This window comes from Chaetomium globosum, genomic scaffold, assembly GCF_000143365.1.
Source record: "Chaetomium globosum CBS 148.51 scaffold_4 genomic scaffold, whole genome shotgun sequence".
Lineage (NCBI taxonomy): Eukaryota > Fungi > Ascomycota > Sordariomycetes > Sordariales > Chaetomiaceae > Chaetomium > Chaetomium globosum.
The window spans coordinates 1,658,461-1,686,434 of NT_165979.1; the positions used below are offsets into that span (position 1 = coordinate 1,658,461).

A 27,974-nucleotide genomic window follows, 5' to 3' on the forward strand; every position below is an offset into this window, starting at 1 on the left:
TTCGGCACCTTCCATGATCGGGCATCAACGGGCACGACGAGAACCGACGTGCGGTTCATTGCCTTCCCGTGGGCCGACGCCGTGTCGGGGGCCGACGGCGCCATCTGGGGCGCGGGCAGCTGTCAGGCGTTTGAGTCGTCGATTGAGGGTGCTGGGGTATAAGCTGATTCAGCGGATTGGGCGTGGGGGTGGTGACGGTGGTGATGGGGGTGATGGGGGTGATGGTGGTGATGGCGGTGGTGGTGGTGGTGGTGGTGAGTGCGACTGGCCGGGCCACTGCGAGGGCGCGTCCTGCTCGAGCGACGACGAGTGTTCGGACCCGTGGGCGTGCGTGTCGGGCAAGTGCGCGCTGGACCCGGAGGCGGGTGGTGGTGGTGGTGAGCCGGATTATGCGTGCGAGTGGGCCGGGCACTGCGAGGGTGTCGCCTGCAAGACCCACGACGACTGCTCCGACCCGCTGCACTGCGATGCGGATGAGAAGCTCTGCACCATGGACGGGTGTAGCTGGGCGGGCCACTGCCTGGGTGCGAAGTGCGCTGATCACGGGGACTGCGCGGACCCGTACGAGTGCAACGCGAGTGCCGGGTACTGCTGGTATGCCTCTGAGTAAGGAGGGGCATGAAGAAGGCTGGCTGGTGGGGTGGATGACGAGGCACTTTGCAAGTAATGGTGGCGGAGAACGGGCATTTGATGAATATGTAGTGCGATATGTAATCAGATAAGCCCCCTATCGGCAATCCAACACAATGGACTTGTGAGCTCTCCCCCACCGGGCACCCAAGGACCGAGATGGCAATGGGGCCGAGTCTCCGTGACTGTTTTCGAAGTGGAATCCCAATGTAAACGACATGCCTGAACTCCGTTGCAAATTTGGCACACAGATGACACCCGCCGCCTTCATTCCTCCTCCCCTAAAATCATGAGCATAAAGCACTCAAATACAGCCATCCTCCGCCGGCGCGGGCGTACCCTGCCCTTAACTCATAGGTCGAGCCCCTAACTGGGTCTCACCTCGCCCGGAGCCCTTTCACCATCCTTCTACCTCCACCTCCTTCGCCTGTCATCCCGCGCCTAGGCACAGAAGCAATTGCCCTCGCAGCTCTTCATGAATTCGTTGTGGAACCCGGTCACGTCGCAGTACGCCTTCGCGTTGTCCGAGATGCACAGGTCGGTCATCATGGCCGACTTGCACTGCGGCGTGCCATAGTTGGCAGCCGTGTTGGCCTGGGAGCTGCTCTTGCCCGCCGAGTTGTTGGCAGACTCGACCGGTGCGGCGAGGGTGGGAGTGATGAGGAGGGCGGCTGTCGCGGCAAGGAGGGCGAGGACCTAAAGTAAGGGGCCAAGGTGTTAGTTACGTTTGTTATGTCATGAAGAGGGGATGCTAAGTATTTATGGCGTATGACGTGCCTTCATCTTGACGGTTTGAGTGGGTTGTTCAGGGATGAATGGCGATCAGCGCAGGTGAGCGACGGTCGATCCTTGGCGGAGGGAATGAGGCTCAGCAGGCTGGTGCGGGAATGCGAGGCAAGTGTTGCGATGTCAATTGGTCGGGTCCTTATAGTAACGCGTCGGCTTCGGGGTAGCAGCGGCCAAGGCGTCTAAGATGGCGGTCTGGGGTTCGCCAAGTAGACTTGTTCCTTTTCCGAGATTCGTTGGTCTTTTCTGTCTAGTCGACGGGGGGCGAGGCAGAGTTAACGAGCGTGTGGGGGGTAGCAACCCAAGTCGGCGGAAGGGTGAACCGGAAATCGGCAGCTATGGAACCACTCTCGAGTGTTCGCGCAAAGTACGGTGCTCAACCGGGAAAAGAGGGCGTCGTCAAGGTGGGATTTATGGCGGCGAGACCAAGTGAAGTAATGTGTGTTCTGTCGGCGGAGTGAGCCCAGGTCCCGGGACGTGGCTAGTCCGGCCGCTGCAATGGAATGCAACGATAAATATGAGTCCGCACTGGTCCGGTGGGAATGGATGCGAGGGGTGGGTAACCTGGGCACCGGGAATTGAGGGATGTGGGAGGGGCCGAGGAACTGGGGTATTACAGAGGGGACCCTGGCTCAAAGGGGCCGATCTGCATTGATTTCCGCAAGGAACAAGCGCGAGTGGAAGGCACGGAAGGTCCGGAAAGTGACTGTCGTTCTCAGTCCAGCGAGTGCACCTGCCGGGCTGTTCTGTTCTTGGTTGTGGTTGTGTAAAAGTCGAGATGGAAAGAACGCCTGTCTGGAAAGACAAACCCAAGCCCCCCAAGTACCAACAGCAGCAGTTGAGAGCACTCAATTTGGGGCAATCAAAATGTCAATCTTGTCTCATTCTTCCCCCTCCCTCTCCCAAACTACCCCAAATTCTGGTTTTGGAAGCCCGCGGCCGATGCCCGTCTCCCTGACCCCCTCTCCGCCACAAATCCAGCCCGTGGTCTGACTCTGGTGGGTGGCTGCTGGAAAAGCATGGAAAGCAAGCACCCAGCCGTCTTGCTCCGTTCCCAATTCATCAATAATAATTCCATCTCCGGTTCCTTGGCTAACAGCATAACCCCAAATGAATGTTGAATGGCACTCATGGCTATAAGGCCAGGATTTGAGCCGGTTTAGTCAATGGAACCCTGTATTCGGTCGCGTCGTGAATCGGGCCAGCGTCCATGTCAGGGAGGGATCGCCATGTGGGTAATGCAAAAATGGCCTGTGCAAGAGAAGCAAGAATTTTGAGAACGGGGCGGCTCAGTCTTTCCGGTTAGTTTGCCCCCAACTGCTCCCGGCAACTGGGTAGCACCCACCGAATGAGACGCCGTCCCGGAGTCTGGAGAGGAAGGCAGGTCCGAGTCTTGTCCTGCCAGGCCACCCAATCGCTGTTTCAGATAGAAAGTGCCTCCCCATTTATCCAAATTTCCACCCACAGACGAGCCCTCCCCCGGGACGTGCATTTGAGCACAGCACGCCGGCATCTCTGCCGGGGAATCGTTTGCCTGGCACTCCTGGCACTCCTGGCAAGCCTGGCCCAGCCTGGATTGTGTTTTGCCCGCCATCTTGGACCGAAAACGGGCGCACGGCCTGGTCCGCTTTGGGTCCCAGGCTCAACGTCCCAAGGAAAGCCCAGAGATCGTGGGTTCGAGATTATCCTCGAAGTGGATCGACAGAAAGCCACTGCGCATCTTCGAGGCCATTGTTTCTATTAATATCGCAAGGGAAACCGCCCGCGGGAATTCCCGTGAGATATCGTGCGGTGTTACCAGCGGAGTGTTCCAGAGCCAAGGCCAAGACATTTTTGTATCGACTCGATTGGAGCTGAACCCATGCAGGTGTGAGACAGCATCCGCATCACCACCAGCATGTCGGCGCGGGTTGGGCACACGCGATCCGAGACAAGAATCATGAGAAAAGGCAGGCAATCGACTATGGCCATTGTTTGTTGGGCTCACTCGACCGGCTGTCATCCGTATATTGGCTTACCAAAAGACACCGCAAGTGCACCCGCGTGGTCATATGTTGCAGGGTCGTGAGAACCCCTTAGACCCAAAGGAATCTGAGTTTCCCTAGGTCAATAACCATCCGAATCCGTTCGGATATGATCTCGAATCATTCGATGGTCCGGAATGAGTCACATCGATCGGAAGAGAAGGCATGATTCATGGCCCTTCAACCAAGGTGAAGCTCATCCTCGTAAGACTAGCTCAACCCTTTAGCACCGTTTGCCTGCACACCCCCTTCGTTCGCCTCTTCTTCCTCGGCCTTTCTCTCAGGTTGACTCAAGACCATCGACGCTCCTTCGTGGCAGCATCTGTTGGTAATCGTAATAAGGAAGTGCATATTCAATCAAAGGATTTATCCGTCAACTAAGGCTCGCGCGCTGAATACTTTCTATCCCTTCGTTGCTCTCCCAAGTGGCCAAGTTCCACCCACGAACCCGTTTCGAGCCCGGAAATACATATCCAGGCCGGAAATACCTCCCTCGGATGGCACGGAACCCCCCATCCCTATCCCCGGGGGAGGTAATAGGGAATGCCAATGGCCCTAGGTCACTTGAGGCATTCTGAACCCAACATGCATACACTCAAGAAATGCGGCTGTGCGATGATTATGTATAAGCGAGCAGACACCAAGTGTGAAGTCCACACCCAACGATGTGGGCTGCTAGATCCGCAACCGGCTGTGGGCCTGTGAAAGGCCTGTCTTTTTCAGAGTTTACAACACCTACCTAGTGATTGGCAGTGACGGCTGCCGACTCAGAACCTAGGTAGGGCATTAATGATAGGGGGCGGACGGCCTCTCTCTGGGTCGACCGCTCCAACGTGGAGAACTAAGAAATTTCAAAGAAATACGTATCTATTTGTGCCTTGGGCAAAATGACGCCGGATTTACTACTGATTAGAACTCAGAACCTGAGCTAGCAACAATCCCGCGGTTTCCGGAGCGGGAGAGCGCTGGATGCGGCGGCAAACCCATAGGAAATAGCATATCTGGGTACCTCGATAACCATGAAAAGAGACGGGATAAAAGGGGAAGACGCTTGGCAGAGGTAGTGCCAGAGGCAGACAATAATATTGCTTAAGAGCAATGGGGACTGAGGCGGTTTGGCCTATTTGGCCAAGGTTGCGCCCGGCTAATGATTACGATTGCTGTTCTCAGACCTGTCATGGAGTATATAGGTGGATGAAGTAACATTCAATGAGATTTGCGTCAAGTGCGCCAGAACGGCATCATCAAATGCGGTCAAGAGCCATTGTAAATAACAAAACTCCATTTCCCACCAGGCACCCACCGACAAAAAAAAGCTCGCCAAGACAGGCCTCCTGTAGTATGTACAATAGTATTATACCTTACCGACAAAATCAAACCTACAGCACACCAAAGCAGGCTGATTTAGTGATTCTGACCGTAACCTAATCCACCAGACTCACGGCATAGGTCGGGTTAAGAAACCCTCCCTCCCAGCTACCCAAACCTGCGCTCCTCCCCATGATCCCTTTCCCGTATCACTCTCTCACTCACGTCTACATAGTCATTCATGAGCCCCCTTTCCCCCCGCCACCTCACCGAAACAAACTCCCACCAAGCAGCCCCTCCCCACCTACAATCCCATCCACGCTTCTCTTCAACCCCTTCACCACCCTCCTCAGCTCCAACACCTCCTCAGCCTCAACCCCAGCAGCCGTCCTCGCGCCCCCCGCCGCCGTCGCCGCCGCCGCCGGCATAATCTGCGCCAGGCACTCGTCGGCGCGCACGAGCAGCTCGGCAACCCACGCGCCCATGACGCCATCCCCAGCACCGCCGTTCGCGTTGGCGCCCAGGGCGCCCGCAGCACGGCGCTCGACCTCGCGCACCCAGGCCTCGACGGAGACGGCGATCCACTGCACGACGGCCTTGCGGCGGCGGCCGGTGAAGGGCGCCTCCTGCGCGTCGAAAAGGTTCTCGAGCACCTGCACGACCAGCGCGTGCGGCACGCCGAGGTTGAGGAACAGCAGCACGGGCCAGCAGGGGTCGGCGCCGATGGACGCGTCCTGGCCGTGCGTGACGGCGAACTTGCAGACTTCCGGCAGCAGAGCGTCGACAGGGAACACGAGGCTGTCGAGCGACGTGCGGTGCGCGATGAGCTGGATCTGCTGAGAGACTGACTCGTAGGGTAGGGGGGGTTCACCAGTGAGGGGAGGGGCGCCGTCGGGCAGCGGCCGCCCGGCCTGGGCCAGCCGCCAGTACTCCTGGCGCTCTTCTGTTTCGTAGGCGGTCTGCTCGATTAGGCGAAGCCATGTGTCCATGATGACGCGGGGGTTGTGGTAGTCGGCTGCGTGATAGATGAGCAGGCAGAGGTCGAAGTAGGCTGCTTGGTCGGCGTATTCGTTGTATAGCTGGGAGGCAGTTAGTTTGCGTTGTCAGGGCTGGGTGGCGCGCGAACGATGCTCACCTCGGTTACGCTCTTGATGGGACCGTCGAGCGCTTCCTGGATGTCGGGGAGCTTGTCCCTCGAGACCCGCGAATCCGCCTGTAGCCGCTCAAGCAGATCATCTTGGATATGCGCAATTTCAAGGAGCTCGGTGACCTCATGGTTGAGCAGTTGCTGCTGCTGCCGGCTGATGCCAATGGTGTTAACACTGGCATTTCCCTTGGCGCGGCTAAGCAACGTGATCCGGTCCTTGACGCCGATGTCCAAATCCGATTTCGCCAGGGTTGCCTGCACCTGGGCGGCCTCAAAGAAACGGCTGCGGTGTGTGTAGAATCGGCAGAGGAGCTCAGCATGTTGGTAATCTGTTTCCGCCAGCCGCTGTAGGTACGTGATGACATGCGGGGAGTCAATGGACAAGAGCCGGTCGGTCCAGTTCTTCTCAATGTACCACTCATAAAGGTCGAAGTGGAAGACTTCATCAGTCGAGTCGTTGACAACCGTGTACGCCTCCATCCGCTTCGTGGCCGCGAGCGTAGGCCGCCCATCGACCACTTCAGGCTCGCCGGCAAAGGCAACCTCGAGCCTGTCGAGGACTTCGTGGATCAGGGCATAGCAGAGCTTCCGCTCGTCGAACATCTTTTTACGGGAGTCGTTGGGCGGTTTGCCATCGTTGACCCACGTCAGTGCCGTGTTCCCGCGGTCTTTTTGTTGCGCAACGGCTAAACACAGCTGGACGGCGCCGGCGTAATAGTTGAGCTGCATGTACTGCTCGACAGCGCTCCGAAGGTTAGGCAGAGTGATGCTACCGGCGACCTGTTCAAACAGCCTCAAGCTCTCTGCTAGGAGAGTTCGAAGCACATTAGGATTGTGGACTTGCTCGCTGGCGCGTTGTAATTGCTCCTGGGCTTTGAAGGTGACCACGTCATCCGGTGAGCAGAAGCTGCCGCATCGCCTCCTAAGCGCGTCGGCAACAGTCTCGACGTTGGCGCCGCTCGCAATGTTGCGATTAACAATAGCCTTGACGAGCACCTTGGCCAGTTCTTTGCCGGGGGCTTGGGAAAAGAGCTGCTCGTACGTCAAATCTTGAAGTTGCTTCTGAGATGTCGGATCGAGGCGGGCGTAGATGTCCGAAACCCGTTCGTCGAAGAGCATCAGGACGAAGGAGATACCCTCCGAGACACTCTCCATTAGTTTTCGCAGACCGTGCAAAGCTTGGTGCTCTTTCTGGTTGGCAATCTCTTCCTGCCTGTTGAAGAGCCGATCGGACGGGCCAGCAAGCCCCTGGATTGTGCTCTTGTTTGCCTCAAGGAAATTCCGCAGCCGTTCGATGTTCTCTTGTATCATGATGAGTTTCGTGGACGGAACGGTCGAGGAGACAGTCAGGGAGCCCTTCGCCTCTGCCTTTGTCGCAATAACCTTGAATTTCCACAAGGTCCGCACAAGGCGGGTAACGTACAGAGCCAAGGCATCGTGGCGAGACGAGAGCCTGACAAAATCGGAAACCAACTGCTTCCCGTCCGACTCGGCAAGTCTCGGCTGACCGCCGTACTCGACGAACGCCATACGGGCGATGTTTTCAGTCTTTGAATCGGTTGTCCTGCCTGTAGTGGTTCGCAGGTCGCTTCCCTGTCCGCAAGCAACAGCCAAGGCCGCCGATATCGTCTCAACGCGGCCGTACTGAAGGAGGAACTTGCGCACCTCTCTTTCGAGCCCTTCCTCGCCAGCGGAAGTCCTGATCGCGTTGGCGAAGATGTCGACCAGCCTCCTCCGGCGAACGATGTGCACTCCGGTGTTGGTGAGCACGGCAAACTCCCCCGGGGTGTTGTCGAACTGGACGGCAAGCTCGTTACCGAAACCAAGGGGTTGTTTCGAGGCGGAAAAAGGAGCCGTTGTCGAACCAATCTCGAGGATCCGGCTCCCGGGCTCTAGATCCACCCAGGTACCTTGCTCATAATACTTGAGTGCGGAGGCGGGAGTGGTGGCTTTGATTTTTCCTGTATCGGGGGCGGAGACAAAAAGAACGTCTGAGTTGGGCTGCTTACGGACGACATCAAAAAAGTAGCCGGGAGCGAACCGGACGCCTAGACCGCTGGGGTCGAGAGCTCGCGAAGTCTTGTCTAACTGTCCCTCGGGCGACTGGCTCGCCATTGTCCGAGTGCGAGCGCCGGGCTCCTTGGGCGGGAATTTGACGAACTGAAGCTGCATGCTTTGCGGCGCGAGACTGGTTGAGCCTCCCATGGTATAGGACGCGGAACTGGTGGCGCTAAAGAAGAGGCGGCAGCCGGTATCGGTGAGCGCCATGAGATGCAGTTTTGAGGCTTCGGTGGCGGGGATAGGACTGATGGAGACGATGTTGGTCCGGTTGGTGAAGAGAGAGGAGCTGTCTACCATGTGCGCAAAGTCACGGAGGCAGCTCGTCTTATCTTTCTCGATGACTCTCGTCAGCTTCTCGGGAGTTTCCAGGTGGTAGGTGCGGATGGTGGAGCGGTTAGAGAGCGAATAGAGCAGGTTCCGCGTATCGTCGACGACCAGGTTGATTAGTCCCTCCTGTTGCCGTTGGGTAAAAGGGAGAACGGCCGTCGACCACCCCTGGTATGTGTGGTTGATCTTGCCGCATCTGCTGGAAAACCACCTCTCCTCCTGTTGGTAAAAGAGCTCATGGATATCGGTATCGGTGTCGCCGCCAAGGAAGATGCGGCCCGAGGCCGTGCCCACAATATGGCTGACGTCGCTGCTCCCTCGATGGACCGACATCTTCGTCTGGTACAACGTAACGGAATTGGACCCTGAAGGCCCGGGCACAGCCGACACACCAAGCAGGATGATCTCGGTAGCTGTAGCGACGACCAGTATGTGCGTGATGCTCTCGACGAACACCCCTGGTTTTGGCGGAACCAGGGCGACAGCAGTGATCGTATGGGCGGCATCCTCATAGCCGATAAGCTCCGGGTCGGGATGTGTGTAGTCCCATAGAAAAAGGGAGTCGTCAATCGAAGCCCAAGCGTAGTTGATGCTCGCAAACAAGCCGATCTTTGTGGAAACCGAGCCCTGATTCAGGCGTGAGAACACTTGGTCTGGGATTGGATACGTCGACACCTTGTGAAACGGAGCCCAGGAGGAATCAGTATACTGAATGTCGTAGTCGGAGGACGCGCCAGCTTTTCCACACGGAACAGTTAGTATTCGTCTGGAGCGGAGCCGACAGAGCAAACTAGGCGGGTGAGGGATGGGAAGAAACATACGTCTGCAATAGGAATCGATGTCGGGGTAACTCTCATCGAGCTGTAGGGTTTGGTTGACGACCTGGGCGGCCTTTGCGACAGGGGGCAGGTCCTCGCGCAGGTGTGGCGGTGGCAACATTCCGGTAGCAATCTCCTGCTGCCCAGAACCCATAGTACTTGTGATCGGCCCCGGCGTAGTCCCCAGTGCCGCGCCGTTTGTGCTCGCCCCAGCGGTTTCGTTGAAGTTGAGCCGCCTGCGGGCGGTATTCGGCCCTGGCGCAGGAGTGTTGATGAATGCGCCAGGAATCTGGCGCACGGGAGTGACGGGGTTCATGGCGGTAGAGCTGAGGTGTTTGTTGAGCCGGCGGCGCGATCAACGAAGATGTCCGACAGATGTTGTCGCAGCCGGGGGAGGTTGGGAAGGGGAGCTCCCCGCCGATAATTATTTTGATCCAGAGCTGACCTGTTGCAGCTCGATTGCTATTGCAATTGAACCATCAAAGCAACGCTAAAACAAAGGTCGGAAGCTCGCGATCGGGACCTGCAACGCTGGGGAAAGTGAAGTCGTCGGAAGCTGGGATGCTTTGTACAACAATGGCCAAGGAAACGGGGCTCAAAAGAGGTTGGCCGTAAACAATTTTTGGAGCACTGGGATCATTGGCGAGGCTGGCTCTGACGCGCGACCGCGCTGGGGTCGAATTGGCGATACGCTAATCCGTATTCAGCATTGTTGGCGGTAATTCTGCCACCGCCTTTTAGCTCACCCCAAGCTGTCCAGATTTCGGGAACAAGTGTAGGTACACACATACTTCCACATTAACATGTTCTACTTTTGGTCGTCACATTAACTTTGGCCAATATTTTGATTATAATTATCTACGCGTTGCCACTTTTGAAGCTGGAGTGGTTGCTCCAATCATACAAATGCATCTGATAACCGCACCCTGGAGATTTGGGCCGTACACAGTGGGGCCCTCAGAGAAACCTATCATATCAAGCCATCTCACTGCTTCTTAGCCTCCCTTTCAGCTTTCCGCAGTGCCCGAGTGCGGATATCAACGTGCATCTTCCGGTTGAACCAGATCGTCACGCCGCTGGTTGCACCCACCGTGGACTCAATCACCCACTTGAAGGCAGCATGGCTCCACCAAGGCGTGTAAGTGTTGGGGAACATCTCGTTTCCAGTCAACCCAACCTTGCTCAGCGCCGAGCTGACAAACTGCTTCGGGTTCGGGATGAGAAGGCTGGTGCGGCGGATCTTGCTCATGGCAGTGGTAACCAGGTAGCTGACGACGAGCTGGACATCGACACCGTGGGGCTTGAGCTCCGAGGCCAGCGAGCTGCTCCAGTGTTGCAGGAAAGCCTTGCTGCCGCTGTAGGTGGCGAGGTAGGGGGTGGGCATGACACCGGCGAATGAGCCCATGGTAAGAATGAGGCCCTTCTTGCGCTTTGCCAGGATCGGCGCAACGACTTGGGTGGTCTTGAGGGTGCCGAGGCAGTTGATGGTGATGATGTCCTGGAGCTCTTCGCGAGCGGTCTCAAGGAACGGTACGGGGATGCTGTGCGACCGACCGACGTTGTTGACCAAGATGCCGATATCCAAGCCCGAGATCAGCTCGGCTAGACGCTCGTAGTCGGCATCGTTATCTTGGGAGTAGTCCATCGCAAGTGTCTTGGTCTGCAGTCCGGACCATCTCAGCTCCAAATGGCGCGCCAGGGTGTCGAGTTTGGACTGGGTGCGAGAAACGAGGACGAGGTTGAAGCCCTTGGCGGCCAATTGCGAAGCGAACTCCTTGCCGAGGCCATCCGATGCGCCGGTGACGACGGCCCATGTTCCCTTCTTGCCATACTTGCGGAGCTGTAGATAAAACTTATTAGCGATGCTTAGGCGTTCCGAAGGGTGAAAGAGCATACGTTTGTGCCGCTGAGGATGAAACAGTTGAGGAACAGTTGAATGAACGACAGCACTGGTTGAGCAACGTAGAGCGCCCCAAGGCCGGCCAAAGCCCACTGGCCAGCCTGAGGGATGGAGTTCCAGAGGTCGAGAGCCCTATCCAGGATTTCTTGAGCGTCAAAATTGAACGCCATGGTGTCGCAACTGTGGCAAGTACCCAAATCCGGTAATACGTCGTGGAGTTGAAGGTTGGCTTCTAAACTGGGCGAGGCCGTGCCGTGGTTGATCGGAACGACGCGCTCGTCCAAAAATGTTGGGACCCTTGCATCGGGAAGATTTTAAGGGGCCCGCCGGCTGTGGAGCGTTGCTGGAGCTTTGGCCAAGCCGGCCGAGGTTTGGGGGACGGTCCCATAATCTGGCTGGCGCTAGCAGGCTTGGCACTTTACGGCTGGGCGAGCTCTCGACGGCTGCAAGAAGATTCTCGACAAACACAAGTCGTGAAGTTGTAAGCGCGACGTTCTCTCGTCCATTGCCACCACAATCGAAACATCTACCTCTGTACAACCTGAACGATGGATAAACTCCAGGCATTCCTCCCTTCAGGGGAGAAAGGCTACTTGCCTTATTACCTGTTCGTGGTAAGTTACGATACCTACAAACACTCCAAATTCGCGTTTGCCTAATCGCCTCTTTCTGTCTTCTAGATCTCCGTCGTGGCCATGGGCAATGCGCTCCAAAACTACGCTACCCTGCACTACACACGCCGCATCTACAACGGTCTCTTCGTCACGAACCACCTGCCGCCCGCCCAGGGTAGGTACAACCCGGAGGACAGCACACGCATTGTCAAGCCGGCTTCGTCGACGGGCAAGGACGCCGAGAAGGCCAAGGACCAGGTTTCGCCTCTCGCTGCCCGAGTCTTTGGCACCTACACCTTCGTGGCGGGCATCATCCGCTTCTACGCATGCTACCAACTCGAGAACCCGAGCATGTACCAGCTGGCCATGTGGACGCACGTCATCGCCTCGATCCACTTCACGACAGAGATGCTCGTGTTCAAGACCATCCGCTTTAGCGGGCCCCAGGCGTTTCCCTTCCTCGCGGGATACGGTGGCGCCATCTGGATGGCGATGCAATACAACCACTATGTGCAATAAGCGGTCTTCTGCTGGGAAGAGGTGGCAGGAACAATATCCACATTTATGCCTGGCCATGTTTAGGTAGCTAATCCTTAGGTCTAAGGCCACATAATGTTACTTAATATTTATTACACACAACGGCAGGAAACACGTGAGAACCTTCCCATCAGTTGAGCGACTTGCGGTACAGCTCCCCATCACAGCCCCTCAGTCGCGCAGCGGCCTGCTCAGGGGTGATGTCCCGTTGAGGCTCGGCCATCAGCTCGTATCCGACGAGGAACTTGCGGACGGTGGCGGAGCGGAGGAGAGGCGGGTAAAAGTGCATGTGAAACCAGCTGTTTTCGGCTTCCTCCTCAGTGCAGTCAAGCGGCGCTTGGTGAATGCCGGAGCCTGTGCCTTGTCAGTACAGGAACGAGATTTTGGCCCCGTCCGTGTAAAGGAGGGGTATACTCACTGTATGGGAAGTTCGTCTCGAAGAGGTTGTCATAGCGTCTGGTAACTTCCTGCACAGCCTCGGCGAACTGCAGCCGCTCCTCGTCGGTGAGATCAACCAGCGCACGAACGTGGCGCTTCGCGATAATGATCACTTCGAACGGCCAGACGGCCCACCACGGACACACAACGAGGAAGCCGCCGTTCTGCCAAACCACACGCTCCTGCTTCTCGATCTCGAGCTTGGTGTAGTCCGCAAGCAGATGCCGCCCGTTTTCAGCCCTGTACTTAGACATTTCTGCGAGTTCCTTGCTAGGCTCCTCCGGCAGCGTGCTGGTCGTCCAAATCTGGCAGTGTGGGTGTGGGTTGGAGCAGCCCATGGCGGCGCCCTTGTTCTCAAAGATTTGCATGTAGCGCAGCTGGTTTTGGGGCGGGTCGACCTCGCCATCCGGGTTGGCTGGGATCGTGGCGAGAATCTTGTCGGCCTGAACCTTGAGAGGGCTGGTGGTCGATAGGTGGCTGGCGTAAATGCGCGTCCAGGTCTGGATGACGGGCAGGATCTCGGCGGCCGTCATGTCGGCAAGCGTGATGTCATGCTTGGGGGAGAATGTGAGGACATAACACCGGCCGGTGACGGGTTGAGCCCTCAGGAGGAGGGAGGAAACGTCATCTTTGTTAGCCTCGGGATTGTATTCCTGTTGCTGCTCCTTCACCGCGCTATAGTCGTTGACAAAGGTGAAGGTATTCTTGTATTGCGGGTTGCTGTCTCCTTGCGCACGCTGATTGCCGGGGCATAGGTAACACTGATCAAAATTAGTGATGCTCAAACTGGAGTGAGCGAATAAGACTTCATACCTTGGGGTCGTACTCGGGAAGCACATTCTTGGATGGTGCCTCTTGCTGGCCCCTGTTGATGCTTTAGTACCCAACGATATGGTGACATGGAGCACCGAGTACTCCTGGAATTGATCTCACTGCCAAGGGCGCTTAGTACGATGAGGCGATACCAAGAGCCATGACCCGGTCAACGGGTTGTATCGGCGATGCGAAATATCGTCAAGAACTTGGTCGGGCATCTTGACCAAGAGAAACTCTAGAGTCTAGAACAGAACTATTCCAAAGACGCGACAAGGAAATGCCGCAAAAAAGGTGAAAATAATTGGTTATTCATGCGAGTGAGTCCCAAGCCCACGTGCAAGTTTGTGTTGCACTTGTAGCTAGAAGTTGGTAAATAGGAGGGGGCGGGGTCGGCGGACTCGGTCGGCGTTGCCCCGGCGGAATTGCCATGTTGGTGGAGGAAGAAGTCTAAGGAAAACCAACATGCCGGTCAGGACCTGTTCACGGTAAATTCCCCGCTACTAGCTCTACTAAGAGTTTGGGCTACCCCATGCAAACTGGAACGAGCAGATTACTTTTCCTTTCCATAGTCTCAAATGGTGGGAACAAACGGCTGCCGAGTGTTCCCCCATACATGCGGGTTTCATCCAAGCAGAAGTCACGTCTTTGAAGAATATTTCTATAACTGTCTTGGGTGTCTCTAGAGAATTGCAGCCGGGAAGTAGGACCTTGAAGTAACATAATTCTAGACTTGGAATCTCTTTCGATCCCGTTGGTTTGTTCCCTTGGTCGTTCAAGATCTTGTCTTCTCTTGGGGTTTAAATTGAAGAAATAGGGTTAGGGTTTAATACTATGCTGCCATGAAGGTATCCACTTCTCACGATTGGGACTTGGCAGCTTGGCCTCCGCTGTGCATCCATTGTCGCAAAACCGTGGAAGTGAGATTCGCAGCTGTCCGGGATTGGCCTTCAACTACAACACTCAACATCGACCATCTAGATTCCATCGGATTCCCCGACATACATCGACAAAATCATCAAAACACGCGTCGCATCATTTCCAGCAGTTCGAACTCAATCTTGCCCTGCCCTTTATGGCCATTTTCCGAGCTGTCCTTCGCACTGCCTAAGCGCGATCGCAAACCCGTGAGGTGCTTGCTTCCCGAGCCCACCCCTGCCATCTTGAACACCTCTCCACCCACTCTCACCAAACACAACTTCCACGATGGGCGTCATTAGAAAGAAGATTGCCGCTAGGGGCGGCGAAGGCGGTGTGAAATATGTTTGCGACGTCTGCTCCTCTGATATCACATCAACAGTAAGTGAATCTCTTACGCTTGGCATTTGTCATATCCCGAGGCCCCATGTGCTGCTCCCAGCCCACCACACGACTTGTTCATGATAGTGGAGCAATCGCAACACATGCACCGTGATGCTAACGTTTCCCACCAAAAGGTACGCATCAGGTGCGCCCACAGTGCTTGTAACGAATACGACCTCTGCGTAAAATGTTTCTCCAGTAGCGCCGCGAGCAACGCGCATCAACCGGCAACACATCCCTACCGAGTGATCGAACAGAACTCATTCCCCATATTCGACCGAGAATGGGGTGCCGACGAAGAACTGCTCCTCCTCGAGGGTGCTGAGATCTACGGCCTAGGATCGTGGTCAGATATTGCTGACCACATCGGCGGATACCGGCACAAGGACGAGGTTCGTGACCATTACCTCGAGGTCTATGTCAAGTCGCCAAATTTCCCTCTCCCGAAACGATGCAGCCCCCACGACATGGAACTGGCGAACGAGATTTCGAGAGAAGAGTTCCAGGCCCGCAAGAAGCGCAGGATCGAGGAACGAAGAGAAGCGGCCAAGAATGCGCCCGCTCTGCAACCCAAGACAAAGCCGACTGCCAGTGTACCAGCCTGTCACGAGATCCAGGGCTACATGCCTGGCCGATTGGAGTTCGAGACCGAGTACGCCAACGAAGCGGAGGAGGCAGTGCAGCATATGCAGTTCGACCCTGGGGATGGCATCAACCCACGTACGGGCGAGCTAGAGCCTGAGATGGAGCTTAAGCTTACGGTGATGGAGATCTACAACTGCAGGCTGACGCAGCGTGCCGAGCGCAAAAAAGTCATCTTTGAGCACAACTTGTTGGATTACCGGGAAAACAGCAAGCTAGAGAAGAAGAGAACGAAGGAAGAAAAGGACCTGTTGAACAAGGCTAAGCCTTTCGCACGGATGATGAATCAGGTCGACTTTGAACAATTTTGTGAGGGGCTCATTGACGAACTCAACCTTCGACAAGCAATCGCGCAACTACAAGAATGGCGTGGCCTAAGGATCGGCGACCTCCGGAGCGGCGAGAAGTACGAGCAGGAGAAGGCGTTGCGTATCCAAAAGTCAATACCTTTAGGATCCATGGACCGCGAGAGGCTGGCAACAAGCCAGCGTAACAAGCAACAGCCGCCGCCCGAGCCGCCGAGTGGCGCGGCCCTCCTAGTTGCGCCCGAGCTACCGATCCGCTCAGCGGCGACGGCCGGGATATCGAGTGGCGAAGGGGCCAACGATGCGAAAGCAGCAGAGGCTAACGGCCATCACATCAACGGTGCGAGCGTGGTTGTCGCTAACGGCACCTCATCTGCGAAGCAAAAGTACATCCCGCAGCCGATACCCGGAGTGCAGCCGACTTCGCTCAGCCAGGACAATGCGCCAGATCTTCATCTGCTCACTTCGGAGGAAGCGAAGCTGTGCGAGACCATCCGCCTTCAGCCGAAGCCGTACCTGATGATTAAGGAGCAGATCCTCAAGGAGGCGCTTAAGGGCAATGGGAGCTTGAAGAAGAAGCAAGCTAAAGAGATATGTCGCTTGGACTCCCAAAAGGGCGGAAGGATTTTTGACTTTATGGTGAATGCCGGCTGGGTGGTCAAGGCTTGATTATTCGTGGCAGTGGCGGCCATTTGGCAATCTGGCGTTTTGGTTTAAGGGACGGAATACCATGGTGGAGCGGAAGCCACAGCGTTATGATTCATGATTATATAGCCGGAATGGCATTTTTGCAAATTCTGTGCGAGTTGTTGCTGATGGTGCTTCAACTTTTGTTCTATTTGGGTGATTCAGGGGCTAAGTCAACACCAGAGCCCGGCAACCGAAGGATGAGCCCCCTCGCTTCCCCAAAAGCCCAGGGAAACTGCCAACTCAAGCTCGGCCACCCACCCGACGGTCGGTGCTCATTGGTCATTTGCGTGTAAATGGTGTGCCCTCTCCCTCTTCAGGGTATTTAAGGCCGTCCTGTTTTCTCTCCGTCCCTCAGTTTTTACTCCTACTTTCTTCTCGGTCAACGTAGGTTTCAAGTTCCCCGGCCTGTGCCCTTCCCAAAATTACCTGCGATCGTATCCGACACTCTGTATTCTTGGCCTTCCCCCTTTTCCAATTATCCTACCGCCCCATCGTCGTTTTGCCTCACCGATACCATGTCGGACAACACTGTCTACCTCATCACGGGCGCGATAGGGGTAAGCACACTTTCATCACTGCCACACCGACTTTAGGTCTCCTTGAACACTTCCACGTCTTCCATTCAATTTCGCTTTTCCGTATGTTGCTTTTTCTGTGTGCGTTTTAGCTACCCCGCTTTCCTCTCCCTAGTTTTTTCTCCTTTTTCCCCTTTGGGCCCGCACCACCCCTTTCTTTTTTCTTCCCTTGTATACCACCACCCATCCAACCAAACCCCCCCCTAACCCCGCCCTCCCCCCCCAGGAATCTCCCTCGCCGTAACCACCCTCCTCCTCACCCGCCCGCACACCACCATCCTCGCCACCTCCCGCCAGCCCGCCGCCTCCCTCGACCCAGCCTCCTTCCCCGCCACCCCCGGCCCGGGCTCCATCCACCCCACCAGCCGGCTGATCCCGGTTCTCCTCGACGACGGCAGCCCCCTCGGCCTGGACGCGCCCATCTCGTCGCGCACCCTCGCCGCACGCCTGCGCGCAGAGCACGGTGTGACGAAGTTGGATGTCGTGCTGGCCAACGCGGGCGGGTCGACGGCGATGGGGGGCGTGCTGGATACGGACCCGGAGGAGATGGTGAGGGATTTTGGGGTCAATGCGGTGGGAGAGGTGAGGCTGTTGCAGGCGGTTTGGCCGCTGCTGAAGAGGGCGGAGGGGGAGGAGGGGCTGGGGAAGTTTGTGTACGTGTCGAGTACGCTGGGGAGTATTGGGCTTTTGGACAGGGAGAGTATGCCCGGGGTGGCGTATGGCATGAGTAAGGCGGCGGCGAATTGGTTTGCGAAGAAGGTTAGTGTGGAGTTGAAGGGGCAGGTAGTCGTGGGGGTTTTGCATCCGGGGTGAGTACTTCTTTCGCCGCGAGGGTTCTTTTGCTCTTGTTTGTGTGGGAGGGTTGGTGGTGGGTTGGCTAACGGCGGTTGGTGTAGATGGGTGCAGACAGCGCTGGGTCAGTCGCTGGCTGATGCGGTTGGGTTCAAGGAGCCGCCGACGACGGCGGAGCAGAGCGCGAAGGGCGTCGTTGAACAGGTATGGGGCCTTTTCCTGTGGGCTTTTTTTTCTGAGGCTAATGAGGCTCTTTCTCATCAGATTGACAACTGGACTCCTGAGAAGTCGGGCCAGTTTCTGTCCTACCACGGAAACCCTCTCCCTTGGTAGGCAAGAGATTGGGTCACAATAAGACCGATGGGACACACTGGTGTTGGTTACAGAGATAAGTTGATTGGCATGTCTTTTAGGTGTAGGTCAGCAATAGGTAGATAGGAGAATGCCGTACTAGTATATCTAGTGATATCCGCCAAAAAAAACACCTTCTCTATCTCTATCGCTTTGTAACTATCTCCCGTCACGATGACCATCCACCTCGACGGCATGAGTATGTCGACATTTACCCTGGACTGCCTCCACCTAGGCGATATCGGCTAGTATTGAACATCCCAGGAACCATTCACGGTTGTGAGGCCACGGGCGTCCTCTGTAGTCCTGTAGCCACGTAGTGTAAAGCAAGGGCATGTCATGTCAGGCCTTAAAAGGGCGAGTTATGATCTCCCCCTTAAAGTGCCATGGTAAGATCTCCCTCTTAAAGCGCCACAGTAAGATCTACCGCTTTGAAGGGCTTGGAGGTAGATGACGCGGCATGGCGGCAACGAAAAAAGCCAGAGCTGTACTTCGTACATACGCAGTAGAATGCTTGTGGGCAGTCTCTGAATCACACTTGCCATGCAGCTGTCAAGTTGGGAACATTAACCGGGCGCGTACGGTCGATCCGGGCCTCTGGGGATGGCGGTCCTAGCGCCGATGCTAAAACCGGGGTTTGAAGCTGCCACACACACCGTCAGGGAGCTGCATCCAGCAACGTGTGGAGTCAAGTCGTGAGTTTTTGAAGGTTCTCAGGCTTCCTACACAAGACTGCCTACATACCGATGTACATACATGCGCACATCCATGGGCTGTGTCTCTGCATCAGGCATATAACTCGCGTTTTGCCCCTGATCCACGCTCACTACGGCATGTCTCACAGGTCTGATTGCTAGCCGTCGATCCGCACAAAGGGCGGGTTGCGGCTTGCGCCCGAATTCTTGGCTCCCGTTTCTCTTGGCTCCGTCCCAAGAATAAGTTGCGCCCGCCTATCAATGGAAGCGATCTGCGCGGTTCAAGGTTCGGGCTGACATCATATCCCACTTTGAGTTATCTTTGACGCTCTGTTGCGCACACCATCTTCTAGTGTAGAGAAAGCTTCTCGAAATCCAGGCCAGCTTGGTTTTGTGAACGCGTAGTTACTCGGTAGGGAAAACTAAAGACTACCTGGGTAGTTCTGCTTGAAACGTAGACCGGCATTCAGCAGCTGGATCCTGGACAGCGCAAGGATTCAATGATGAATCGACTGATCTCGTTGTTTCCGATCTCTGGAGCCCCGCAGGCAGTTAGCGAGGGGTATTCGCAAGCCAGAGGAGCAGTGATGGATGGAGGCGATGTTGTGGGACAGGACAGGAGTTGTCCCGATTCAGTTCATGTTTCAGGGCGGCGCCAGCGGCGAACAGATGGTCCACTCTCCAGCAGCAAGGGTCGGTTCCCGCATCCCTGTTCCGTTACTGGGCCAGAAGCTTGCCCCAGGCTTACGCTCCAATTGTCCCACCACTTGGGTTCAGCCCCCTGTTGGATGGCCTCCCATCTGCATACGAGGAGACAGTGCGTGCAGCACCCCCAGTCGACTTTTTTTCTCTTTTTTGTTCTTGTTCGGAAGAATTTCTTTCATCATGGTCTAATCTGATGTTGGTTTGTATGTACCGTTGGCATGGATTCCGCATGAATATTCTGTCGAATTCCTCATCTTTTGTGCAGCGATTTCCCTCCTAACTATAACCTGTTCCCATCATCATTTGTTTTGGTGGGGTCGTTCCTTGCCTGAGCTCGTCATTGCGCAGCAACCGAACCAGAGCAGCACAGCAGCACAGCAGCAAGGACGCAGGGACTCGCTTCTCTGCGACAAACACAACTTGGCACCCTCCTGGACGACTTGAGGCCTCGATTCGGATACGAACCACACCAACCGAGGGCCTCAAATCGACACCGTTGCCCGTTCTCCTTCCCATCGATCTCCCCGTCAATTGTCTCGGGCCTTGTCTTGGCTCTTTCCTCCGACCACTTGCTTGCGCCCCTTGCAGAAATCAACCTCACCAGTCTAAACCATACTCTAAACTACGACCGAGCTTAGCTCCTCTTTCCCGCAGGACGTCGCAATCCTTTCCTCATCCGCACCTAGGCCGGACCCCATAGTCCATGCCGTCTTCTCTGCCCCTCGCCGCAACAACGAACTTCGACAAAACGTATTCCAGAACATATCTCCACAGTTGATTACCCCTCCCCCCAGGGCGCCGCTCGATAACGCCCGCTCAGTGACGACCTAGTCGTCCTTCGGCTTCCTGGCGCCGCCATGGAGAACGCCGCATTAGCCATCATTCGCCATGGCACCGACTTGTTGAACCGCACCGAGACCGCTGCACCTGTCCAAGAAAGGCCGCCGGCATTCAAGGCGATTGGTATAGGGCTGGCTGTTGGATCAGGAGCCTTTATCGGGACGTCGTTCGTGCTCAAGAAGGTCGGGTTGCTCAGGGCCAACGAAAAATACAACGAGGTCGCCGGCGAGGGTTATGGATACCTCAAGAACTTCTACTGGTGGGCAGGCATGATACTCATGATCGTGGGGGAGGGCCTCAACTTTGCCGCCTATGCCTTCACCGACGCCATCCTTGTCACCCCGCTGGGCGCTCTCTCTGTCGTCATCACCACTGTCCTATCGGCAATATTCCTCAAGGAGCGCCTCAGCATGGTTGGAAAGGTCGCCTGTTTCTTGTGTATCGTCGGCTCTGTGGTCATCGTCATGAATGCGCCCCATACGTCCTCAGTCAACAACATCCAGGAGATGCAGGGGTTCGTCATCCATCCCGCCTTTTTGACATACGCCGGCGTTGTCATTGTGGGCTCGGCTGTCGTGGCGTTGTGGTTGGGCCCGAAGTACGGAAACAAGAATATGTTGGTTTACATCTCCATCTGCAGCTGGGTTGGCGGCCTGAGTGTCGTTGCGACCCAGGGGCTGGGTGCCGCCATCATTGCGCAGGCCGGGGGAACGCCGCAGTTCAACCAGTGGTTCCTCTACGTGTTGTTGGTTTTCGTCATTGGGACACTCCTAACCGAGATCATCTATTTGAATGTAAGAAATCCCCCAGCACCATCCATGTGCTTGGCTTGCTAATTGGACCGCAGAAAGCGCTTAACCTGTTCAATGCTGCGCTGGTCACGCCCACGTATTACGTTTACTTCACCAGTACGACCATCATCAGCTCCGCTATCTTGTTCCGTGGCTTCAAGGGAACTCCTACATCAATCATTACCGTGGTCAACGGTTTCTTGACCATCTGCGCGGGCGTCGTCCTCCTCCAGCTGTCCAAGTCCGCCAAAGACGTCCCGGACACTGCCATTTTCACCGGCGACCTAGACCAGATCCACACAATTGCCGAGCAGGCCCAGCCCGAGACGGAGCCCAAGGCGGATGCCATCAGAGGCGCCGCTGCCATTGTGCGGAGATTGTCTTCCGCGCGACAGAAGATGGAGCTTGACGAACTGAAACGGCTGCGCGAGGAGAAGCTTCAGGAGAGCCTCGCGCCAGTCAGTGAAGACGGGGCCCCGCAGTATGAGTGGGATGGCATCAGGCGACGGAGGACCGGAACAATCAGCACGCACAGGTCGGGCGGCACCCCAGCACCTACCCACCTCGCACCCCCGACGCCACACCTGCCGCTGGGCTGGTCGCATTTCCCCACCGAGGAGGAGCTTGCCGAAGCAAACAGGCCCGTCTCGCCCGGCCTTTCCAGCATCGTCGGCACGATCCGCACCAGAGCCCGCAGCGTCCTGCCGGGCCACCCCGAGTTCCGCGCCAAAACTCCCGATGCCTCCAAGGTGCAATCTCCGATGCACCCCGTCCAACTCACATCGGTCGCCGTTGCCAGCTCCAAGCCCGCTTCAGACGACGACTTCACAGCCTCGAGCCGCCACGTGCAGTTCGGCCAGCCCACCCGCCACGCCTCGGACGCCAGCGGCGATTCCTTCATCTCTGCCCTGCCCCCAACACCCCCACCCCACGCCACCGCCCGCCGCCAGTTCTCCTTCCAAAGCATGTTCAAACGCAACCAGCAGTCCCACAGCCGAACCGGCAGCACTGACACCACCGACCGCCACCACGGCCATTTCCGCCGCCCGAGCTCCGCCCGCCCCACATCCTCTCGCCAGGGCCCTCCGTCGCGACACAGGCGCGGCGCCACCGAGGAAGAGACCCTCGGCCTGGTCAAGGGCGACTCCAACTCGAGCCAGCCCGACGCCGGCGCCCGCTCCGCGCCGGCCCTGCCCCGCCACGATGACGTCAGCGACGAGGAGGACGAAGACGATGCGAGCTGGGAGGGGAAGGCGTTGGCGAAGGAGGGGGCATATCGCGACAGCGACGGCGACGGCGACGACGGCAAAAATGACCGCAGCTCGGGCCTGTACGGCCACAGCATCACGCGGGGATATGGGCCGGCGCCGGGGTCGAGTCCGCCGCGGTCGTGGCGGAGGGACGGGGAGGGGGAGATCGTTGATGATGGGGAGAAGCCGGGGTGGCTGGAGAGGGGGGAGGATGAGAGGGAGAGGGATGATCGTGCGGGGGCGCGGGAGTATGAGCAGATGAGGAGGCGGTTTGCGGAGCAGAGGCGGGCGAGTGCTGGGAATCAGCGTGGGAATGGGGATGGGTATGGTGGTGGTGGGGATGGGGGGGAAGAGGAGGGGTTGGATAGGCCACCGCCGCCTCCGCCGCATGGGGGGACGTATCGGTCGAGGACGGGGGGGTTCATTTAGAGTTGTTTTGTTTGTTTGGTTTGTTGAGCACATGTCTGCGAAGGGATGTGGATGAGTTCATGATGGTATGAGGTATGATGAGGCGGTTGGTTATATTTTCTTGTTTTGGCTATCCATTCAGGATTCTGTTTTGGGTGTTTTTTTGCGTGGTTGTCGTTGCGGTATGGGCATTGCCGGCATATCGGGAGCAATGTGGATGGCGGTGGCGTGGGGGGTTTGGATCCGGGATAGATGGCGGCATATGCATGGCTTGTATATACATTCTACACGATATGCATTGTATAATACTTGGTGGCATCCATGCGAATGCTATCAATGGATTTTGGTTTGGAATGATCCCTGATGGTGTTCTTACGGCTTTGGAACCATCGCACTAAACGATTGCCTGCTTCTTCCTGGCCAACTCGGCTATTACTCCCTCACTACTCCAACAAACTTCACCTCACCGCTATCCTAACAACACGCATCCCAATCCCGAAACAACTTCCATATATGGCCACCCCAAATAAGGCACCCTGACTTATCTCTTGCTAGTTGATCCTTAGTCAAAACACTGGCTCGCACTCGCTCGCTCAGACTCAATATCAAAATTATCCGCCCCCGAATCCTCGCCCCCGAAAGAATGAGCAGAGTCTCACCGATAAGGCCTGATCTCCCACCTTCTTCCAAGCGCAATCTTGTCCCCGCCCGAATGAGCTGTCCCTCTCAAGCTGTACCACAACCAAACCCTTCCGGGCTGTGAACAGGTTTCTCTCTCGAGTTGACGGACGGGAGGCAACGGTGATCTTCGGATACCGCTCCGACAACGTTAAGCCTGGCCCCATTCTCCGGGGTGCGGTCACTACCCCCTCGAACCGCCAGCATATGGTGATAATCGGTCGCTCCTCCCCTTTCCCACTCACCACGTTGGCTAGATGCCATCAAAGTTGTCCGCTACCACCGGGAAAAGTTGGAGTGGCGTGGTCTCCTCGTCACCAGCCCCTGCGCATCCGCAACGCAACCTGCCCATGTAACTCCAAGACAAGACCGGAATGCTACACTGAAAATAAACGCCATGCTATGCAACCAGAACCCAACCCATGGCCATGCGAGCGGCAACCAGCGGGACAGCCCCTACCAGTCTGCCGCCCAGCCGTTCTGCTCCAAAAACTCCTCGCAGGCTTGCTTGAGGTCGAGGTTCGGCCTTAGCTCGGACGGGTATAGTGGTTCCCGAGTCAATGGATCCTGCGGCTGCCGGCGCAGATGCTCGACGATGGACGCGCGCTCGTAGGATTTGCCGGTTTTGGTCTGCCGCCAGCCTAGGTTAGTACACACTGCGAAACCAACAGCGACAACGACACCCAGAAAAGGGGGTTACTCACAATAACCGGGTCCACCATCACACAAAAACTAATATCATCCACCGCCCAATCCGGCACCTCCCTCCTCCTCTCCCCCTCGGGCCTCGCCTTCTCAAACACCGCCTTCATCGCCTCCACCTTCCCCCTCCACTCCTCCTCGATCTCCCGCCTCCCCTCCTCCCCCAACCCCACCCCGCCCTCCTCCCCTTCTGCCTCCCTCTCCGCCTCCCTAACCGCCTCCTCCCGCCCCCTCTCCAACAACCCCAACACCTCCCCCTCCAACCCCCCCAACTCCCGCACCCGCCTCCTCTCCAGCTCCTCCCACCGCTCCCTCTTGCACCTTAACACGTGCGTCGTGATCGGCCCCAGGCTCTTGTGCTCGGCCGCGCCCCCCGCCACGCACAGCGCGTGCGCCCGCAGCGCGTGCCGCAACGCGTCGTCGTGCGCTCGGAGTGCCAGGTGCGCTTGCGAGAGCGAGTAGTGCGCTTTCATGCTGTCGGGGGCGAGCTGTAGGCACGCCGTGCCGTCGGCCACGGCCGAGTCCCATTGCGAGAGGCGGAGTCGCGCCATGGCGCGGTTGGTGTAGAGGGTGGGGTTGTGCGGGTCGGAGATGAGGCTGGTGAGGGGGGTTAGTATGGAGTGTTTAGGGTTGGGGGGAGGAGGGGGGTTGTGCGTACGCTTGGGAGTAGAGGGCTTCGGCCATCACGTAGTCGCCTGCTTGGAAGCGGCGGTTGCCCTCTTCTTTGAGTTGGGCTGGTTTCGCCATGATGTTGGATGTTGGATGGGTCGTCACGGCATGGCCTGGGATGTTTCTAGGTGAGATTGAGGGCGCTGAAACAACTGTTGTTGCTTCTGCGTCGGGATGCTCGGCCCGGGCCGGGGTTGCTCAACCTAAACCTAACGGTCTCGAGTTGGGCTTTGGGGCTGAATGCGCGGCTGGTGGGTTGCGAGTTTGCTGAGTCGGGTTTCGCGTGGGGTTGTTACAAGTTGGGATAAGGTTTCTTTGAGTATTATTATGTGTCAAGAACCCGAGATATTCTGCGGCAAAAAAGGAGGCGGTATGGCGTCGGGACGCGCCTCCTGATAAAGGTCGACTGCCGGTGTTCGGGGCAAGCTGATGCAGCTTTGGTGGGGCATCGCGGCTGGAAGAGGTACCACTGAATAACTCCCCGCGATAGCTCTCCGGCCGAAGAGTGGGGTCCCACAGCGGCTCCGATTTGTCAAGACCGGGAAGATTCTAGAAGCCGAACTCTCCGGTCACAACCAAAACCGCCATACCAGCGAGCTGTCGCTTTGCGCTAAATTTTGTTAAATAGGAGAAGTGACAGGGCGAGGCTGATTCTTTCGGCGTTTTTAGCCCAATTCTTGAATACATACATGACAAGTGACAGCGCCGCGCCTCAAATGGAAAAGGCCCTTGCATTCAATGTCGGGCTTACACTCACAAAGTCAGCCCCGCCATTCGGGTCGGGTCCCGCGTCAATGTCAATCTGATTTCAGACGACGACCCTGGATTATCCCACCGGCCTTCTTTGCTCAGTTTCACCACCCAGACAGCTGACGTATGTGCAATCATCTAAATGCTGAAGGAAAAGCGGTTGCCTTGCATAGTGTGTTTCTTGACTCAAAACAGTTGTTTTCGCATGCACGTCGCGCAACCAATTGCGTGGCTCTGCAGGCAAGGCACTCTTTAAACCAGGCACCAGGATCTCGCTGAGCGGGGAAGGAACATCATCGGAAGGAGAGTCAAGGAATGAGATGAGAGGGGCGTGAGGCACTTATAACTTAGCGGAACACACACGTAACACAATACAAAACATCAAAAAGCCAACTCATATTTCCTCTTCTAGTACAATCACAACAACCCAGCATGGCCAGCCGCACCCTCAACACCGCCTCCTTCAACCGCTCTGCGGATCCCCAACTGTCGTCACGCTTCTTCACCCTCCCTGCCGAGATCCGGAACCTCATTTACCTCGAATTCTGGAAACTCAATTGTGCCCACCAGCACATCGTGAAACACGAACTTCCGGAGGACGACCACCCACAAGGCTTCACCGAGCAGTGGTCGCATGTGCCCTGTATCACGGATCCATCCGCCCCGGACACGCGGTGGCCCCAGTACGCTGACAGCCAGCCCGCGTCCGAGGAGAGGCAAGTCTGGGGCAAGCGGCTCAAGAGCGAGTGGTGTCTGCACTGGGCTTGCGAGGAGCAGGCCGGAGATGCCGCCAAATCCACGGGGTGGATCGCCCTTAAAAGGGTGAAGCGGCCCGGGGAGGGAAACGAGCATGCCGACGATGAATTCGAAACATACCCGATCCCACCTGGGCTAGGGAGTGCACTACAAAAACGTTCTGGCAACCTACCACACTGGACAATGGAGAAGGGGTTTGGCCAGTCTGGCCGCAAAACCAAGGCGGGACCCATGAGCGTTCTCACCACGTGTAAGCGGATGTGAGTAGACTAGAACAGTACCCAACCAACAGCTTACCAAAGCCCCTTTCTCCCCACCGCATGACATACTAACTCAAGCCCAGGTACCTCGAAGCCCTACCCTCCCTCTACGCTAACACCACCTTCATCTTCACCGACACGCGCACCGCAGTCGACTTCCTCGCCCTCTACACCAACAGCACCAACCCTGACCAGCACCCCATCCGGTCCGTCGAGATCTGCATCCGCGTCACCAATCTGATCACCGAGATCTACTACCCGCCCACCGACCCGCACGGCAACGGCAACGACACAGGCCCCCCCGCCATCTTCGCCGGCCGCGCCCGCCCCGCGCTCTCCATGGCGCACAACCCCTGGCAACAGCTGTGCGACGCGCTGGTGGCGCTGCCCCACCTCCACAACCTGCACGTGTGGCTGGACTCGAGCGACCTGCGGCCGTGGCACAAGCGCGTCAGCGAGACGCGGTTCCTGGGCCGGCTGTTCGACGTGCGCGGGCCGGGGCCCGGGCGTTTCGTGCTGAGCCTGCCCGAGCTGCCGGAGCGGCGCGGGCCGGATACCCACGTGTTGGGGGACCAGTATCTCGAGGGGGAGAGGCTGGAGGGCGCGCCGTTTACGGTCGAGAGGGGGCCAAGGCCGAATAATTGGCGTGTGCATCTGAGGAATATTGTGAGTGTTGGTGCGGTGGCGGCTATCGGAGCGTAGGTGTAGGGTGTGTGCGTGTATGTGTATGGGGGGCGGTAGTGTGTGGTGGGAGTAACATATCGGTCGTCATATCGTTTAGAGCATAGAAAGCGAGCTGTAAGGTGCGAATCCCCCGGACGTGTCTACCCAAGCACTTGCACTGTACAAATTCCATCTACTGAAAGGAGCTCCAAAACACACACTTTTCTCGTGATGACCACCAACGAATCAGTGCCATCCACTGCCCAACCGCAGACTGCAAAAAACCGAGTAAATTGTCCCACACAAATGCCCAAAGCTAACAACGAAATCCCGGACAGACAGGCCAGTTCCAGCGCCACATCATGCCCCCCCAAGAACCGGTTCCACCACGCCAGAGGTGTGTGTATAAGAGGAGGAAGCGAAGAACAAAAAATGTACAGCCGGTCGACCAAGCGAGTGACAAGAAAGGTCCAAAAATATGCCCACCCCATCCAGCCCATGCCAGATGTACATACATACCCCCAAAAATGAAGAGTCCCAAGCCCAAATCATCGCGTCCCAACAAAACCCACAGCATCATCCAGCCTCAAACCCATGCATGACGATGACACCGGAGCATCCCACCCCCCCTCCGTAACGCCGACCAACGCGACCGAAAAAAAAAAAAAAAACACGACAAGCCCACCACTAACTATTTTACTCGTCACCACCCATCTTCCCGGCATCGAACAAACCACCACCCCACCG

The 27,974-nt window shown here is 56.8% G+C and overlaps 11 protein-coding genes across 11 annotated transcripts in view; 6 read left to right on the forward strand and 5 right to left on the reverse strand.

The window, feature by feature from the left end:
- The window catches only part of CHGG_04236 (uncharacterized protein), a gene marked incomplete at both ends in the record, with an annotated part of 1,321 nt that extends 711 nt beyond the window's left edge, over nt 1–610 (forward strand). The window contains one exon of the mRNA XM_001223449.1: nt 173–610. Coding sequence (XP_001223450.1) covers nt 173–610 — 438 coding nt within the window. The remainder of the gene's footprint in view (nt 1–172) is intronic.
- Nucleotides 611–1,071: 461 nt separating this feature from the next.
- Nucleotides 1,072–3,010, reverse strand: CHGG_04237 (uncharacterized protein; the record flags this gene model as incomplete). Its single annotated transcript, XM_001223450.1, has 2 exons — nt 1,072–1,326; nt 2,762–3,010. The coding sequence occupies 2 exons, from the start codon at nt 3,008–3,010 to the stop codon at nt 1,072–1,074; spliced, it is 504 nt and encodes a 167-aa protein (XP_001223451.1).
- A 1,803-nt stretch (nt 3,011–4,813) lies between these two features.
- On the reverse strand, nt 4,814–9,417 carry CHGG_04238 (uncharacterized protein; the record flags this gene model as incomplete). The annotated part of the gene is made up of 3 exons (XM_001223451.1): nt 4,814–4,819; nt 5,057–5,827; nt 5,884–9,417. 3 exons carry the CDS (start codon nt 9,415–9,417, stop codon nt 4,814–4,816), a joined length of 4,311 nt encoding a protein of 1,436 aa, XP_001223452.1.
- A 669-nt stretch (nt 9,418–10,086) lies between these two features.
- Nucleotides 10,087–11,171, reverse strand: CHGG_04239 (uncharacterized protein; the record flags this gene model as incomplete). Its single annotated transcript, XM_001223452.1, has 2 exons — nt 10,087–10,941; nt 10,998–11,171. The coding sequence occupies 2 exons, from the start codon at nt 11,169–11,171 to the stop codon at nt 10,087–10,089; spliced, it is 1,029 nt and encodes a 342-aa protein (XP_001223453.1).
- Nucleotides 11,172–11,549: 378 nt separating this feature from the next.
- On the forward strand, nt 11,550–12,134 carry CHGG_04240 (uncharacterized protein; the record flags this gene model as incomplete). The annotated part of the gene is made up of 2 exons (XM_001223453.1): nt 11,550–11,615; nt 11,682–12,134. The coding sequence occupies 2 exons, from the start codon at nt 11,550–11,552 to the stop codon at nt 12,132–12,134; spliced, it is 519 nt and encodes a 172-aa protein (XP_001223454.1).
- Nucleotides 12,135–12,282: 148 nt separating this feature from the next.
- Nucleotides 12,283–13,624, reverse strand: CHGG_04241 (galactose-1-phosphate uridylyltransferase; the record flags this gene model as incomplete). Its single annotated transcript, XM_001223454.1, has 4 exons — nt 12,283–12,506; nt 12,571–13,351; nt 13,404–13,455; nt 13,524–13,624. The coding sequence occupies 4 exons, from the start codon at nt 13,622–13,624 to the stop codon at nt 12,283–12,285; spliced, it is 1,158 nt and encodes a 385-aa protein (XP_001223455.1).
- A 985-nt stretch (nt 13,625–14,609) lies between these two features.
- On the forward strand, nt 14,610–16,321 carry CHGG_04242 (uncharacterized protein; the record flags this gene model as incomplete). Its single annotated transcript, XM_001223455.1, has 2 exons — nt 14,610–14,702; nt 14,963–16,321. 2 exons carry the CDS (start codon nt 14,610–14,612, stop codon nt 16,319–16,321), a joined length of 1,452 nt encoding a protein of 483 aa, XP_001223456.1.
- Nucleotides 16,322–16,857: 536 nt separating this feature from the next.
- On the forward strand, nt 16,858–18,042 carry CHGG_04243 (uncharacterized protein; the record flags this gene model as incomplete). The annotated part of the gene is made up of 5 exons (XM_001223456.1): nt 16,858–16,872; nt 16,936–16,980; nt 17,215–17,726; nt 17,814–17,913; nt 17,974–18,042. 5 exons carry the CDS (start codon nt 16,858–16,860, stop codon nt 18,040–18,042), a joined length of 741 nt encoding a protein of 246 aa, XP_001223457.1.
- Nucleotides 18,043–20,317: 2,275 nt separating this feature from the next.
- On the forward strand, nt 20,318–22,770 carry CHGG_04244 (uncharacterized protein; the record flags this gene model as incomplete). The annotated part of the gene is made up of 2 exons (XM_001223457.1): nt 20,318–21,094; nt 21,148–22,770. The coding sequence occupies 2 exons, from the start codon at nt 20,318–20,320 to the stop codon at nt 22,768–22,770; spliced, it is 2,400 nt and encodes a 799-aa protein (XP_001223458.1).
- Nucleotides 22,771–23,883: 1,113 nt separating this feature from the next.
- On the reverse strand, nt 23,884–24,876 carry CHGG_04245 (uncharacterized protein; the record flags this gene model as incomplete). The annotated part of the gene is made up of 3 exons (XM_001223458.1): nt 23,884–24,057; nt 24,132–24,726; nt 24,788–24,876. The coding sequence occupies 3 exons, from the start codon at nt 24,874–24,876 to the stop codon at nt 23,884–23,886; spliced, it is 858 nt and encodes a 285-aa protein (XP_001223459.1).
- A 1,104-nt stretch (nt 24,877–25,980) lies between these two features.
- CHGG_04246 (uncharacterized protein) lies at nt 25,981–27,266 on the forward strand (the record flags this gene model as incomplete). The annotated part of the gene is made up of 2 exons (XM_001223459.1): nt 25,981–26,564; nt 26,648–27,266. The coding sequence occupies 2 exons, from the start codon at nt 25,981–25,983 to the stop codon at nt 27,264–27,266; spliced, it is 1,203 nt and encodes a 400-aa protein (XP_001223460.1).
- Between the last annotated feature and the right edge of the window lie 708 nt (nt 27,267–27,974).